General features: G+C 54.6%; 2 protein-coding genes across 4 annotated transcripts; one reads left to right on the plus strand and one right to left on the minus strand.

The window, feature by feature from the left end:
* Positions 1–385: 385 nt before the first annotated feature.
* LOC104692213 (endothelial cell-selective adhesion molecule) lies at positions 386–11,072 on the plus strand. Of its 3 annotated transcripts, none has more exons than XM_039564971.1 (8): positions 386–844; positions 1,074–1,181; positions 7,075–7,229; positions 8,956–9,169; positions 9,268–9,423; positions 9,592–9,714; positions 9,812–9,950; positions 10,330–11,072. In XM_039564971.1, the coding sequence occupies exons 3-8, from the start codon at positions 7,200–7,202 to the stop codon at positions 10,676–10,678; spliced, it is 1,011 nt and encodes a 336-aa protein (XP_039420905.1). In that variant the 5' UTR covers positions 386–844; positions 1,074–1,181; positions 7,075–7,199; the 3' UTR covers positions 10,679–11,072. The 3 variants fall into 3 exon arrangements, with proteins under 3 accessions (XP_039420905.1, XP_039420906.1, XP_039420904.1); XM_039564972.1 differs by having other exon boundaries at positions 1,077–1,181; XM_039564970.1 differs by lacking the exons at positions 386–844; positions 1,074–1,181 and adding an exon at positions 1,679–1,731.
* Positions 11,023–16,471, minus strand: NRGN (neurogranin). Its single transcript, XM_039564973.1, has 3 exons — positions 16,295–16,471; positions 13,742–13,948; positions 11,023–11,943 (listed from the first exon to the last, which is right to left on the minus strand). The coding sequence occupies exons 1-2, from the start codon at positions 16,307–16,309 to the stop codon at positions 13,742–13,744; spliced, it is 222 nt and encodes a 73-aa protein (XP_039420907.1). The 5' UTR covers positions 16,310–16,471; the 3' UTR covers positions 11,023–11,943.
* Between the last annotated feature and the right edge of the window lie 9 nt (positions 16,472–16,480).

The raw sequence follows: 16,480 nt of genomic DNA on the forward strand, positions 1-16,480 counted from the left end.
TCTTTTTTTCTATTCCTCTTTTTTCTTTTCTTTTTTATCTTTTCTTTTTTGGGATTTTTTAAAAATTTCTTTATCATTTTCCTTTTTTTCCTTTCACTTCTTTTAATTTGGTTTTTTTATTATTTTTATTTTCACTTTTTACCCTTTTTTCGTCTTTTCTTTTTCTCCTTTCGATTTCCTTTTTCTTTTTTTTTTTTTTATTTTATTTTATTTTATTAAATCGAGTTCCAAAACTCTCTGTGAGAATAACCTGGCAGCTGGGAAAAATGACGATTATTTTTCTTTTCTTGTTGACCCATTGCTTATGGATACAATCAAAGCTGTGAGAAGGGGAAGGTGGGGAGGGGGAGGGAGCGGGAGGGGGGCGGGGGGAGGACGCATTTATGCCTTTGCAGCGTGTTCCTGGTCCGGCCCCGCGCGGAGCTGCCGGGGCCAGTGGGTTTTTATTTCCTGGAGCTCATCCATCGGTGACGTTGTGACATACGATGAATGTGTCGGTCCTAATAAAATCAAACAAACACGTACAGGCTTCCACACATCCTTCTCCCGGGGAACCTGGGGAGGTGCTGAGCTCTTCCCTGTGGATGTTCCCATCAGGCATCGTTATTGAAGGAGTTGCTGATTTTTTTTTTACGTGCGGTGAGCACCGCCAGAGGCGGTTGCTTTCCCCACAGAGGTTCTCAGAATCCTTGGAGAAGTGAGGATCGCTGCCAGTCTGGAAGTTGGCATCGTGTTTGGATGCGGTTGAGCGCTGAGACGGTGGAGTGAGGAAGGGGAGGAGGTCACCAATGGGTTGCCAACCCACCCTCCCTGCTCCCAGTCTACAAAATAGAGGGAGAACAAGGTGAGTTGCCCCAAAGAGCTGCTGCCGAGTCAGAAGCAGTGGATGTAGCAGAGGGTGAGAATGCTGTCAGGGAGAGGGGGGATCCTGGTGGGATCAAGCCAGGTCGATCCCCCAAAGCCTCCTAGCTCCCGGGATCCTGCAATCCTGGCGGCCAGGCTGGATTTACGGGGGGGTGGCAAGGGCGAGAAGGGATTAATTCTGCTTCCACCGCCTCCTCCTCCTCCTCCAGCAGTGTCTAATCTCCACTGGGGCTTCGAGGTCTGACCCTGCTCTGATCGAGGACCGGGATAACCCTGGCTGAGCCGGGGAGGATCTACCCGGGGCTCCCGAAAACCAGGTAGTCAAAATTGCCCTTTTTTTTTTATATTATGCTTATTTTTCAGGATCGATGCGTTTATCCGAGAAGGGGGAGGGGGGGGCAGGGGGCCGCACGAGGGTGAGGGATGCAGGATGAGATATTCCACCCTGCCAGCGTGGGAGGGATGAGAGTGGGGAGGGTTTGGGGGTCCCTGTGCCCCCCAGGAGGGGATAGGGTGACATGTGACATTGAGGTACCACATTGAACCCACCCTTAATATAAGCAATAATAACCCATATAACTAATTAATAATTGCAAACTGTGGAGGGGGGAGGCTGGAGAGGCGAGAGGGGTTGGACCCCGGGGCGACGGTTGGGTCGGACCCCTGGGGGAGGGTTGGGTTGGACCCCGGGGGGAGGGTCCCTGCCCGGGACGGGACACCCACATGGGGTGTGGGTGGGATCGGTCCCGCCCCCACCTGCGGGGCCCCGCCCCCGCTGCCCCCGGGCCCCCCCGGCACCTGCTGCGGCGGCGGCTCCGGCCATGGGCGCGCTGCGACGGGCGGCGCTGGCGCTGGCGGCGCTGCTGGGTGAGCCCCGGGGACCCGGGGGGCTCCGGGGGGACGGCGCGGGGCAGCGGGGTGGGGCACCGGGAGGGCACCCGACGAGATGCGGGAGAGCCGGGGGATAGCGGGCAGGACGCGGGAGAGCTTTTGGGGTGCAGCAGGCAGGAGCCGGCGGTACCGGCGGCTGCGCCCGGCAAGGCGCGGGGGAATCGGGGGGAACTGCTCGGGACGCGAGGAAGCGCGGCGGGTACGGGGCAGGACGCGGTGGTACCGGGGGGGCACCCGGCAGGACTCAGGAAAAGCGGGATGCGCCGGGCAGGGCGAGGGAGAGCTTTTGGGAGGGCATCGGGCAGGACCCGGAGATACTGAGGGGGTCACCGGGCAGGGTGTAGGAGCAGCCGGAGGCACCCAGCAAGACACCCGGGAGCCCGGCACCACCAGGCAGGATCCTGGGGAGTTTTAGGGTGGCACCGGGAAGGACCTATGGGTACTGGGGGCCAGGGTCACAGCACCCACCTGCCTCTGTGCCCCCAGTCCCGATCCCCAGCAGGCAGGTTGGTTGGGGTGGGGGGAATCCATCCCCTCCCCTTTTAGGAGTGCCCGGAGTGGAGAAAATCTGAGTCTTCCCGGGAAAAGCCTTTTGTACCTTGGAGGTGCCAAACAGCCGCTTCCAGCACCCCCAAACCCAAAGCACCCCCATATGGGGACACGCCAGGGACTCCGATGTGAGAGCCCATAGTTCACCTGCCTGCGTGGCATTGGGCAGGGAAAAATCCATTTGTTTTCCCTTGTTTACTGGTGCTCCACTGCCGTCCCAGCTGGTTTTGAGGTGAGGGGTCTCAACCCTTCTCTGTCTGTGGGTTTGTGCCTTCTTCCGCCCCTGATTTCCCACCCTATTTGAGTTTCTTTGGAACTGCCACGGTTCCCAAAGGAAACATCCTTTGGCGTTCCCAGCAAAGGAGAGGCCTTTGGAGAAAGGAAACGGCCCCAGAAACAATGGCAGCGGCGTTTCCTTCCAGCAGAACACTGGGTGGGGGTCCTGGAGCCGCCACTTGTCCCTCCTTGAAGGTTTTCTTCCTTGATAAAAGTTAGTTAAAGGATGTTGGTATGAGGCACGGGGCTCACTCAGTCCTTAAATCCCACCAGAGTGCTCCTTCGCCACATCCCGATGGCGTTTTTTGCACCGAATCACGATGGATTCCCACAAAAAAAGTCACACTTCAGCCCTGGGATGTGACGTCATGGGCACTGACAGCTCAAAAATGCAGCAAAAAGACCCTTATGAACCCCAAATGTGTGTTTTTCCTTTAATTTTGCTTTCAAGCAATCCTTCCTCGTCCCGTGGGATCCTCATGGGATCATGATGGGGAAAAGCAAAATGAGGGATGTTTGCCATCCCTGTTCCCTTCCCAGTCCCTATCCCATCCCAACCCATCCCCAATCCCAACCCCAATCCCTTCCTCAATCCCATTCCAATCTCATCTCCAGCCCATCCCATCCCATCCCCATCCCATCTCCGCCTCTGTGTCCCACACCAGGGGTGAAGCACGTTTCCATCTATAGCAAAGTCACATATGATTATTGCATTATTTAATTTTTTTTCCCCAAATTTGGTCTCTCTGGAGGATACGGCACTTTCTGCCCCCCCCCCCCGCCCCCGGGGTCGTGAGAAATGCCGCTGTGGATTTTCCCAACGGACACTGCTCCACAGCCCGGCATCTCCTATCTGCCCGTTTATAAATAGTCGAAGTTAAGGGAAGAAAAGAAAAAAATCCCCCAAAAATAATCTTAAAAAAAAAAAAGGGAAGGCGACTGGCTGCGTTGCAGCGTCGAGATGCTCCTTGACCTTTTTCCAAGCTTTTTCAAGGGTCCCTTTTCCGGCCAGATTCCCGCTGGGTATTTTAAATCCCAAGCTTGGTCTTTTGGGATTTAATTTGGGTCTGGGTTTCACATGACTCCAGCGCCTTAATCCTATCAACTGAGGTCATCAAACCCCAACCGCCTCCGGGATTTAATTCCCCATACAGTTAATGGTTTAGAGATTTGGGGAGGGGGCTGGAGGGGGAGTTTGCTTTTTTGGGGGTTCAGACTTTGAGTTTGCTTTTTTGGGGTGCCAGAGCCGGGAAATAGCTTTTATTGGGGTGAAATGATGCAATTTTAGATGAGGATGGGGAGATTGATATCGGCACAGGGATTAATGTTGAAATTGCAGGGATTTAAAGGTGATTTTTTTTCCATAGGGAAAAAATTCAAAGGGAAATTTAAAGCAGGGTTTTTTTTTTTGTCGTGGGAAAATTTAAAAGTACTTTGGAATGTTAAATTGTAGGATATTTATTCCACAGGGGAAAAAAAATTATAGCTATTTTTAAAGGTAAATTTAAGTCTATTCTGCTTTTCCATATGCAAAAAAAATGCAGCAGATGGGCTGGGGCGGAGGGAAAACACCCGGGCAGGTGTTTAGCTCAGGGCAGCTGGATAAAAATCCAGGTTCTGAGCCCAAAGAGCAGGCGGGAGGGGCTGAGAGCCCCGGGCCCCCCCGGACGTGTATGAGCACCATGAGCAGCTTAATTTTTTCGATCTGGTTAAAGCATTAGAGGATTTGGAGCGTCAAGGTGGCCAAAGCCGGGGCTGTGCCAGGGGGTTCAGTCCCGTTCCTGCAGCTCCAGAGCGAGCTCCACCAGCCTTTTCTCGGGTCACATCTGTCTGAGAGGAGGAATTTGGGTGAATTCTGCGAGAAAAAGGGGATTTTGGGGAGCAAGCAGCTTTCAGATCTGGATTCACTCCCTCTCCCCGATACACTGGAGGGGAGATGATGGAGCTGGGATCTCCTGTTACCACAGGAGTTTAAGGATGGCAGAGCAAAGCTGCAGCCCCAGAGCACAATGAACATAATTAACAGGGCCATCATTAGGTTTCAGAGTTAACACAGCCCGGTTTGCAGTGCCGGGAGCAGCTTTGAGGCGCACAAGGCTGTTTTAATGCCTTGGGGTGGGACAGGAAACCTCTGGCTGGTGCGAGAGCATCTTTCCCCTCTCTGGAGCCTGGACTTCCCCAGGAATCCCCAGCACCCTTTGGCCCAGCACCTTTTGTGCCCAAAAATTCATGCTGATGGAGGAGGTGGGATGAAAAACCTGGATTTTCCCAGCTGTTGGGGATGCACAGGGGTGTAGAAGCTGTGGAGTCACTTATCGATGCCATCTACATCATTAATGAACTATACTATGAATAACTTTTTTTTTATTATTATTATTATTATCATCATCGTCATTATAGTTATCACTCTTTCATGACCATTATTATCATTATAATCACGGTTATAATTGATATTGTAATTATTATAACTTACAGTTCTTTTGATTTAATTACAATTATAATTATTCTATAAGGTCTATTACCTATTATCTCTAATACTTCTAATATAAATTACAATAGAATTATTGAATATAATCTATTTTCTTCTGGATTAGCCCAATTTAACACAATTTTATAATAATGGAGGAGCTGGGCTGAAAACATCTGGATTTTCCCAGCTGTTGAGAATGCAGGGATGTTTAGGGGCTGTGCCATCTGCATAATTAGTGAACTGTATAATTTTGATCACAATTATTAATATAGTTATTTTTATTTTTACCAGTATTATCATTATTATGACTGTTATCATTATTGTATTGGAATCATTGTTATAATTATTATAATCACTATTACCATTATTATTATTATCATTATTAATATCACTTTTATCATTATTATTCCCACTTTTATAATTATTATTCTCACTTTGATCATTGCTCTCATTATTCTGAGCACCATTATCACTCTCACATCCCCTCTATTATCCCTATTCTTACAAAAATATACCTGTATTTATAACTATTACAAATTATATGTTCTCCATGATCTATTTTATTCTGGAAATTCCAATTTAATGAGTCGCCATCTCATATTTCTTTCCACACTCTCTAAATTTAATACAATTATCTGTATAATTACATATAAACACACTATAATTACCATTATTTTTCCATACTGTCTATTGGATCTGATACCACAGCTCTATATAATTAATAAATAATATTATCAATGATCTGGGACCTGCAGGCGCCTCCAGCATCTCCCCCCCACACACCCTCCAGGATTTAAAGGTTTATGTTCTTAGCCTGGGTGAGCTATTTTTACGCATCCTCACCAGACTGGGCCTGCTTTCTCCCAGTTTTTCACCAGAGAAAGGAAATTTAATTTTTTTTTTTTTTTTAATTCCTGAGAAGACTTATCAGCCGGAGCAGAGTTTCCTGCCTGGAGCTGGAAGGCTCCGTCCGGAAATGGCACCAGTGCCTTGCCAGGAGGGGGGATGAACGGATGCGGGAGGAGGCTAAAAATACCCCCCAGCGCCTTGTTTTCCTCTTCCCACCCTGGAAAAATCCAATTACAACCCCTGAGCTCTTAGGGGAAAGTGCGATGTCGTTGAAAGCTCCTAAAATCCTTCAAACCCAGGGGTTTTTCCCCCAGACTGAGGATTTGGGATGATGGGGTGGCATCATCCTTTTCCCTCTGTGTCCCAATCTGAAGCATCCCTGGGGCGCTGGCAGGAGCGGGGCCAGCCGGGGTCATGGATCGATGGGCGGATGCAGGGATGGAGCCGCTGGGATGCGGGGCCTCGGTGATGTTCCCCCGGGAAAAACAAACCAACCCCAGCACAAACTCAGCCTTGCCTGAGCCGATTAATTTTGTGGCTGAGCCTTACAGGCAAAGCCAGGGAATGATCTTCCCCCAGGAGCTGAGCATCCCTCTCTGGTCCTCTCCACTCCTACCCCATCACCTCCTCCCAGTGGGGCTTGGGGAGATGCTGGGATGGAGGCGACATGGTGATGAGAGATTGGGATGAGATATTTGGGGTCAAATGAGATGGAGGCCGCTCATGGATTATCCCAGTTTAGTGCTGGCAGCAAAAAGGGGGGATAGGCTTGTGGGGTGCATATGGGGAGCCCTACAAATAAATCCCATGGGATCTGGTGCAGCATCATGGGGGCTGGGGGTACCCCAATACTGAGCTAAGGGGGGGTCTGCCTGCTGGAGGCAGCTGTCTCCTGGGCTGGAGACTTGGGCCTTGGGATTTCCCAATCCGAGTGTGGGGCGGAAGCTGGAATGGGAGGGAGCAGCAATGTCCTGCATTCTCCAGAGCAGGCGGAAAGCCCTTCCTGTGGCAGGGAAGGACGCAAAATGTTCTCCTGGCCCAGCTTCCTGGTGATAACCTGGGATTGTTGTTTTTTGTCTTGGGAATGGGGTTTTTCTCACAATCAGTGAGGTTTTGTGGAGAAGTGGCACCTGGGGTTGAGTCACATTCCGGTTTCTTCCCTCTCCCATGGGCAGGTGTCTCCTTGGCCGTGCTGGAGGTGCATGTGGGGACGAGCTTGGTGTTCTCTGTGGAGGGGCAGCAGGCGGTGTTGCCTGCCTGGTACACCAGCAACTCCCTGAACAAGCCCTACGTCACCTGGATGCTGAACAAGAATGCTGGTCCCTTCCAGGTGAGAAGAGGGCAGGGGCTGCAGGACAGGAGATGGAGGGGTCAAGCTGGGAGGTGACCATGGAGGGGGTGCTGGTGGTGCCCATGATGGGGGGAAGATTATGGTGCCCACCATGGGGTGGTGGCCACGGTGCCCATGGTGGAAGGATGCCCATGATGGGGAGGTGGCCATGATGGAGGGAAACTCATGGTGCCCACCATGCAATGTTCATGATGGGATGAAGCTCATGGTGCCCATGCAGGGAAGATGCCCTCAATGGGTTAGTGCCCATGATGGGGGGAGCCTCATGGTGGCCCACAATGGGTAAGTGTCCGTGGTAAGGACATGGTGCCCATGATGGGGAGATGCCCACGATGGGGAGCTGCTCATGGTGGGGACATGCCCACGGGGAGATGCGTGTGGTTCCCGCAGTGGGGGCATGCTTGTGGTGCCCATGGTGGAGAGTTGCTCCATGATGGGGTGAAGCTCACAGCGCCCACCATGGGGAGGTGACCACCATGGAGGACATGCTCATGGTTTCCATGATGGGGACATACCCATGGTGCTGCAATGGGGAGCTGCTTGTAGTGCCCATAATGGGGTGGTGTCCATGATAGGGGAAGCTCATGGTGCCTACCATGGGAGGATCCCCTTGATGGGGTGTTGCTGCCTGTTCTGAGCTTCCCCTCCCCCCTCCCAAAGACATGTGCTCCGAGCTCCTTTGTTCCAAGCGCGGGCAAAGCCAAATGTAACTCAGACTCTTCAGCAGTGTCTGATTGGCCGCTCACCCCGGGTCCGCCCCCAGTCCTCCCCTTTCCCCTTCTCCTAATAAAAGATGGTCGAGGGGAGGCTACGCCCTCTCACTCCGCTCAGCTACTTTCCTGTGAGCATCTCTGGTCGTCTGTCTCATTTGAAGGCTTCTAACTGCAGGGAATTGAGCGAGCAGGGAGCTATATTTCTCCCTCTTTGCTTCTGCTGATGGTATTTGCTCTGCAGCTGATTCAGGTACCGATTTTAGAGCTACTAAAGTGCTAGATCGCCCTTGCTACCTCTCAAGGCTGCTCGAGGCTTTCTAAGGCATTGAAATATAAGCGCTAGCCGGTATAAAGCTGAAAAGATACCTTCCACAATGGGGGGTGCTCATGGTGATGTGTTGATGCCCACGATGAGGTCATGCCCACAGTGCCTGCAGTAGGGAGGTGCTTGTGGTGCCCACAGCAGGGAAAGACACAAGATGGGGAGAGATCCAAGATGGGGAGATGCCCATACGGGGAGGTGTTTGTGGTGTCCACAGTGGGAAGTGCTTACAGTGGGGAGTTATTGTGGTCCTCGTGATCAGGAGGTGCCCACGGTGGGGAGGTGCCCATGAGAGGAGATGCCCACGCTGGGGGCACGCGCAGGGTGCCTGCAGTAGGGAGGTGCTTGTCATGCTCATGATGGGGAGATACCCATGATGGACAGATGTCCTTGGAAGATGCTCATGGTGCCCACAATAGGAAAATGCCCACAGTGGTACCCCTGATGGGGAGATGCTCGTGATGGGACAGTTGCTCATGGTGCCCATGCCCAGTACTTGTGCCTGCAGTGGGGAGCTGCCTGCACTTCCCATGTCCAGGATGCTCAGGCCAGGTGAGGCTGGAGGGAGCTTATGCAGCAACCCCTGCTCTACAAAATGTAGGATTTGGGGGGCTTTTCTCTCCAGCAACACCATCCAGAAGTGAAAACATGTGGTTTTTTCCCTGTGCAGGTCCTGTCATACCTGGGCGGGGTGCCGAAGGTGGAGGAGACAGATCTGAAGCCCCGCGTGGGGTTCCTGTACTCCATTGTCACCCACAACATCTCGATTTTGATCAACGACACCCGGGAGCAAGACTCGGGTCAGTACATGTGCACTGTCAACGTGGTGGATGACACCATCAGGTTGGAAAAGAACGTCGGCATCATCAACCTCACTGTCCTGGGTAAGGCTGCACCAGTCACCCCGGCTCCCTTGGACCTCCCCACGCTGCTCCTGGGGACTAACATTGGTGCCCCTGGGGACTAACATCGGTGCCCACAGTGCCGCCGGCCACCCCCACCTGCCAGCTGCACGGCAACGCCGTCGTGGGGGCCAACGTGACCCTGAGCTGCTCCTCCAAGAAGGGGAAGCCCTCGCCCATGTACCAGTGGCAGCGCGAGTCCCCCACCCTGCAGGTCTTCTTTCCCCCTGCCCAGGGTAAGGTGGCATCAGTGTGGGGACAGGTGGGTGGGTGGGTGGGCTGGAATATCCTGAGAAGGTTCAGCTGGGGGATTCTTTGGCTTCATCCCCTCAACCACTTCCTGCACGAGGAGGTGGAGGGCGCAGGGGTGGCTGTGAGGCAGCACCCGAATTTCTCACCTGCAGACCGGGCCAGGGGCACCCTCAAGCTGACCAACCTCTCCCTGGAAATGTCGGGGGTCTACGTCTGCAGGGCTGAAAACCAAGCGGGTTCTAAGAACTGCAGCATCGTCCTGGAGGTACACTCAAGTGAGTACGTGTCCACAGGGTTGGGGAGGGGGACAGAGTCCCCAGGAGGTCCCTGTGGGAATAAGGGAATAAGGGAATCTCTGTCTCTCTCTGGCAGCGAGCACCAAAGCAGTCATTGCCGGCGCCGTGCTGGGCTCCCTGGGTGCCCTTGCCACCATCATCTTCTTTGCCCAGAAAGTCGTCAGCTACAGGAGGAAAAAACGTGACAGCCAGGAGGAGGGACCCAACGAGATCAAGTGAGGCGCTCCTCCTGTGGAGGGGGTTCAAATCATCGTTAGGGTTCAGGGTTAATGGGCGAGGAGGGTGTTTCCAGCTCTGGCTCGTCATTCCTCACGTTCAGAGTTGATAGTGGGGAAAAGTTCTTGATCTCTGGCCAGTCATCACTGGGGTCCAGAGGTAACGATCAGGAGGGAAGTTTCCACCTCTGGCCAGTCATCGTTCGGTTTTGGAGTTAATGAGGGCATTTTCCACCTCTGTTTTCCCCTCTTTCCTTTTGTCCCTCTGTTTGGGGGTCCAGGAGGTCTGCACAACCTCACTGCTCAGGGAGGGCACGCCAGGGCGGGGAGTGGAAGGGTTCCCAGAGCCGATCTCTCTGATGCTCTCCCCTCTTGGCAGGGAAGACGCCATGGCACCCAAAACCCCGTCGTGGGCAAGGAGCCCAGCTTCAGACACCATGTCCAAAACCAGCACCCTGTCCTCCATCGCCGGCACCCGGCAACCCTACGGAGCCAGACCCCCCTCCGACACCGCCTCCATCCTCACCACCACCGGCAGCTACCGGGGACCCCCAGCCCGGGGAGGGGGGCGGCCCCCCAACCCCTCACCCCCCGCCGTTAACGGGACCCCCCGGCGCCGCCAGGATCCAGCTGCCACCCCGGGCTCACTGCCCCCCTCCAGCCTGGCACGAGCAGGTGCTGTCCCTGTCATGGTGCCTGCGCAGAGCCGAGCTGGCTCCTTGGTGTGAGCACCCCTCCCAAAAGACAGGGGTGCCCATAGCCAGCCCACCCCACTCCCTGTTTCCTGGGGTGGTTTTGTCCCTTTTTGGGTTTCCTTTTCTTTTTAACAGATGCCTCGAGCAGCTGGACTCATCGTGGGCCTGTTTAATGGGTGCAGGGGCTCGCTGGGTTTGGAGGGACTGAGTCTCCCCATAAATATCACGCCCCAAACCAGCCCCAGCCCCACCTCAGGGGGTCCCCTTCTTCTTATTTTTTTTCTATATCTATATATCAGGTGAGCTGAGGGATTCTTCATAAAAGAGCATTAAAAGTAGGGGGTGGGGTGATGGGGACGCACACACACACACACACACACACTTTTTTTAGGGGTTTTCTGATTAAAAGCTGCTGCACTGCCCAGCACCGGCGCTTTGGGTGAGTTTGTGCGGATTTTGGGGTGGGGATGGATGTCCCACAACCTTCTGGGTGATGTCACAGGGCAGGGTGATGTCACAGTGCACCAGCCAAGGTCCTCAGAGTGAGGTGACATCACGATGCACGTGTTGTCACACCCCCTGGCCGTGATGTCACACCCTGTGTCGGGTGGCACGATGCCACCATGAGCATGTGACATCCGACTGATGCCTGTGTGATGCCATACAGGCAGGTCACGTGTCCGTCAGGGATGTCATGTGTGCCTCCATGATGTCACCGTTACCATGACATGTGCCTCTCTGATGTCACACCCACAATCATGCCTAGCAGTGACGTCACACACAGCAGTGTGATGTCACTCCAGCCATCACACGCACCTGCGTGGTGTCACAGCAGCCGTCACATGTCCAGTAGTGACATCACCGCCCATCTCCTGGCAGGAGCGCCCCACAAGTCATCTCCCACCCACGAGCGATGTCACGCCACCCCCTGTGCACCAGCGTGATGTCACGCCAGCTGTCACACGCTTGGCAGTGATGTCACACGTACAGGTGGGACATCCCTGCGGGGCACCGCCTGCCCCACACCCCTCCCACCGCTGCCCCGCTGTGACCTCACCGCTCTGCTGGTGACATCAAAAGGCACCAAGGACAGGCCGGGGCTCTGGCAGGGGCGTTTATTGGGGCGGGGGGTCTCTGGGGTGGGGGGGGCAGCCAGGGACGGGGGCAGGGCCTGGCTGTGGGGGGCCCCGGGGGACGCATGCGGGGGTGGGGGGTGAAGCGGGGGCTCCTGGGCCTCGGCGGGTGGCGACGGGGAGGGGGTCGGTGGCGAGGGGTTTCCGGAGAGCAGCTGGCGGCCCCTGCAAGCAAGGAGAGAGCGAGTGGTCAGCCTGGGCCTGGCCCCGCCTGTGCCCTGTGCCCCGCCTGCACCTTTACGCCTCTCTGCACCCTGTGCCCTGCCTGTACCCTTCACCCTTCACCCTTCCTGCACCCTGCGCCCTGCACCCTGCCTGCACCCTGCCTGCACCCTGCCCACTCTCTGCACCCTGCCTACACCCTGCTCTCACGCTGCTCCTGCAGCCTGCACCCTCTCCGTGCCCTCCCCCTGCCCACACCCTGCCCGTGCCCTACTTGCAGCCCGCCCACACCCTGCCTGCACCCTTGTCCTGCCTCCACTGCTGCCCACACTCTGCCCTCACCCAGCCCAGGAACCTGGGGTTACCGTGCCTGCACCCCCCTAGGCAGAGCACCATGGCAGAAGGAGGGGAACCTGGCTCCGCTGCTGTCAGCCTGTTCAGCCCCCCTAACAAGGCATCCGGAAGGAATCTCTGGGCCCTAAGAAGCTGCACAGCACCGGCATTTGGCAGCTGCCTCCCCACTGCAGCCCTGTGACATCCTCACTGCAGCCCCAGTGCGTCCTCGCTCCATCCTCACTGCAGCCCCATTGAATCTCCGCTGCTTCCTCACTGCATCTTCAGTTTGCTCCCATCGCATCCTCACCGAATCTCTGTTGCTTCCCCACTGCATCCCCAGTTCATCCCCACCACATCCTCACTGCATCCCCTTTGCAGCCCCACTGCATCTTCACTGTGTTCCCACATTGTCCCCACTGGATCGTCACTAAATCCCCACTGCATCCTCAGTTCCTTCTCATCCCAGCCCCACTGAATTCCTTCTCCATCGTCAGGGCATGCTCACTGCATTTTCACTGAATCTTCAGTGCATTCTCACTGCATCCCCTCTGCTTCCCTACCACATCTCAGTTCTGTTCCCACTGTACCCTCAGTTCATCCCCACTGTGTCCCAGCTGAGTTCCAGTTCCATCCCCGCTACATCCTCAGTTCATTCCCGTCGCAGCCTTGCTGAATTCCCCGCCACATCCTCACCGCATCCTTCTCTTCCTCCCCACCGCATTCCCACTGCATCTTCAGTTCATCCCCTCTGCATCTTCACTAAACCCCCATTGCATTCCCACTCCATCCTCACTGCATCCCAGTTCCATCCCAGCTGCATCCCAGTCTCATCCCGGCTGCACCTCCACCAGCCCCGCCACACTCACGTGGCCGAGCCGGCAGCACGCCCTCCCCGCCGCTAACCCCAAACCAGCCTTGCCGGTATCCGGGGCCACGCGCGCTCACGGCACCGGCACGGGGCACGGGGCACGGGGCACGGCCCGGGCACGGCGCAGCCACCACCCGGGGCTCCAATGCCACGCGGCCTCGGCACCGTGGGCGCTTTTTAAATTTACCTTTTCCTGCCAGGAGACTGTGACACAGGCTTTTAAAAATAGCATGTGCTGAGGCGAGGCGCTCGGGGTGGTGTTGCTAAGGGAGAGATTCAATCCAAATCTAGGGCTGCGCCTTCCCATCCTACTTCCCATCCTTCCCAACTACTACGGCGCGCACCCAAAATTAGGGCAAGGCAGGGGCTGCCTGCCTGTGTGCTTCCATCTCCTGGGAGGAAAAACCCCTTCTCCATCCCGAATCGGTGCGGGGAAGGATGCTCCATCCCAAATCTCTGCAGGGAAGGATGCTCCATCCCAAATCAGCTTGGGGAAGGATGCTCCATCCCAAATCAACACAGCAAAGGACGCTCAGAGCAGCATCCTTGTAGAAATGACCCAGTTTTGGGGGGAAAGAAGCGGGATTTGGGATGTACCTAATCACCGTTGCGGAGGTCGCCGCCGCGGGTGCTGTTGGCGCACTCGGCGTCCTTGGTTTTCCGATCAATCTCACCCCCTTTGATCTTCTTGCGGGTCATATGGCCACGGAAACTAGCCTGGATCTTGGCAGCTGCCGCGTTGGCATCAGGGTCGTCCAAAGGGATGTCCAGGATGTCCTCGTCCAGCTTTGTGCAGGCTCCCTCCTGGCGGTGGCAACGGCAGGGTTACAGCTGGTGGGACCTCAAAGAGCGCAGCCCCCTCCCCAAATGAATCCATTCAAGAACGTCCTAAATGAGCCCCTGTTCTAAAAATTAGGGGGAGGGGTGCTAAAAATTAGGTTTACTAGTCAAAAATTAGGGTCCTTTGCTAAAAATGAGGGTTTTTGCTAAAAATCAGGGTCCCTTGCAGGTGTCTTGGGGAAAGTGCAACCAAAGCTGCAGGTGGGGGAAGATGCTTCACCTCCTGCTCATCCCTAAATCCCACCCTGGACTACACGGCTGCAGGAAGCCAGACTCCAGCCAGGGTTATGATGCAGGGAGAGGAGAATCCATGGGATCCATGGGAGCAGAGGATGGGTTCTGGGGGGTATTTTTGGCACGGAGCTGGGGGCCATGCTGCACAAAATGAGCTGGTCATGCCTCAGTTTCCCTTTCCCTTGCAGCCTGTTGCATCCTCCTGCATCCCCCCTCAGAGCTTTGGTTGAAAACACCAGGAGATTTGGGAAAGGAGTGATGCCAGAAGGGAGGAAAAGCCCCAGCAAGGACAAATCACTGCAGCCCATTCCCCTCCTGCCACATCCCACCAGAGCTGTTGGACTTGGCACCAAGTTCAACAGAGAAAAAAAATATGGGAAAATGAAAAGAGGTGGAAATGAGCTGGCATTGGATGATCCAGTGCCTGCAGCTGTGGGGGTGAAGCCTTTTTGTTGCCCCACGAGCACTTGAAAGGACTTAAAGGAGTTTTGGGGGGCTTATTTGTAGATTTTGGGGGGGAGGAAGCTCATCCCGTTGGAGCGTGCCATGGCTCCACGAAGTTGCTCGGCTTGTTTTACCATTGTGAAAGGTGAGGATGGGTCCAAGGTGGAAATGATAGGTCCAAGGTGGAAATGATATGTCCAGGGTGGAAATGATATAGCCAGGGCTGGAAATCCTATAGCCAGGGGAGAGATCCTATAGCCAGGGGAAGGAAATCCTATATCTAGGAAAGAAAGCCTATATTCAGGAGAGAAATCCTATATATGCGGAGGTGGGGGGAGAACAACCTATATCCAGGGGAGAAGTCCTATATACAGGTGGGAGAAATCCTATATACAGGTGGGAGAAACCTATATCCAGGGGAGAAATACTATATCTGGAGGAGGGAATCCTATAGTCAAGAGAGAAAACCTATATATGAAAGGGCATATCCTATATCCAGGCAAGAAATCCTATATCCAAGAGAGTAATCCTATATTAAGGGAGAGGAAATCCTATATCCAGGGGAGAAATACCATATACAGGTGGAGGAAATCTATATATGCTGGGGCATTTCCTATATCCAGGGGAGAAATCCTACATTCAGGGAAGAAATTCTGCATACAGGTGGCAGAAACCCATATCCAAGTAGAGAGATCCTGTATATAGGTGGGAAAAACATATATTCAGGGGAAAAAAAAATCCTATATCCAGGGGAGACATCCTATATTCAAGGGAGAAAACCCATATGCAGGGGGCCATATCCTATATCGACAGGAGAAATCCTATATCCAGTGGAGAAACACCATATCCATGGGGTGAAAACCTCTATGCAGGAGATGAAAACTTGTATCTAGGGAAGAAATCCTATATTCAGAAGGAGAAATCCTGCATATGAGGGAAAAAGTCCTACACATAGGGGAGAAATCCTATATCCAGGCAAGATAAATCCTATATCCAGGGTGGGCTTTGCCTCTTTGGAGGTGCCCAGGAGGAGAGATGGGGGCTTTTCCCTGTGCTGCTGTCTTAGCAGGAGGGGGAAAAGGGGGAAAAAAGTGGAGAAAAGGGATTAAAAAAAGGGGAAAGGGGGAAAAAAAGGGGGAAAGGGGCAGGAAAAGTCAGGGGATCAGGGAGAAAGGGGAAAAGGATGTGGTTTTCCGCCCAAGCCAGCTGGTGGCCAGGAGGGAGGAGAGAGAGGTGCAACCCCAGTTAAGCCCTTTATCCATAAGCAACCCCCGATCCCACCTGTAGAGCAATTGTGGGGCTGGGGGAAGCAAAAGCTCCATAAAAGCTGGCTTCGAAGCCAGCGGGGTTTTCCTCGGTGGGCTGTGGGGTGCAGGATGCTGGCCGCGCTGTGGCCCCGGCGGGATGGATTCCGAACTGGTGCGAAGCAGGAGTGGGGATTTGGTGGGGGCTGGGGGAAGAAGGGTCTGGGGGGGGGGGGGGGTCGCGGAGTTGGTTGAGCTCTTGGGTGCAGCACCCCTCGCACCCCCCGCCTCCACCACCCCAAAAACCCCCCGGCCGCCCCCAGAGCGGAGCAGCAATAAGGGATGAAAGGCAGGAGCGGGTGCTGGGGGTCGGGGAAGGGGCACCTACATTGCAGCAGTCCATGGCGGAGGGCGGGTGGGCGGCCAGCGGCGGGCGAGGGGCTCCGGCAGGATCTCGCTTCCCCGGCAGCTCTCCCGGCGCAGGTGGCAAGTTGAGCGGAGCCGCTTGCCTACGTAATGCGCTTTCCTCCGGGCGAGCCTATCAGCCCGACACCCCTGCCAGGCTTTTGGGGGG

This window comes from Corvus cornix, chromosome 24 (genome assembly GCF_000738735.6).
Source record: "Corvus cornix cornix isolate S_Up_H32 chromosome 24, ASM73873v5, whole genome shotgun sequence".
Taxonomy (NCBI): Eukaryota; Metazoa; Chordata; class Aves; order Passeriformes; family Corvidae; genus Corvus; species Corvus cornix.

What these genes read in the sequence shown, in the direction of transcription:
- LOC104692213 (XM_039564970.1), top strand. Translation starts at nt 1,686, where the DNA reads ATGGGCGCGCTGCGACGGGCGGCGCTGGCGCTGGCGGCGCTGCTGG. An exon ending in CATCAACCTCACTGTCCTGG is followed by an intron (nt 9,170 to 9,267) that starts GTAAGGCTGCAC and finishes CGGTGCCCACAG; the next exon opens with TGCCGCCGGCCACCCCCACC. An exon ending in CTTCTTTCCCCCTGCCCAGG is followed by an intron (nt 9,424 to 9,591) that starts GTAAGGTGGCAT and finishes TCTCACCTGCAG; the next exon opens with ACCGGGCCAGGGGCACCCTC.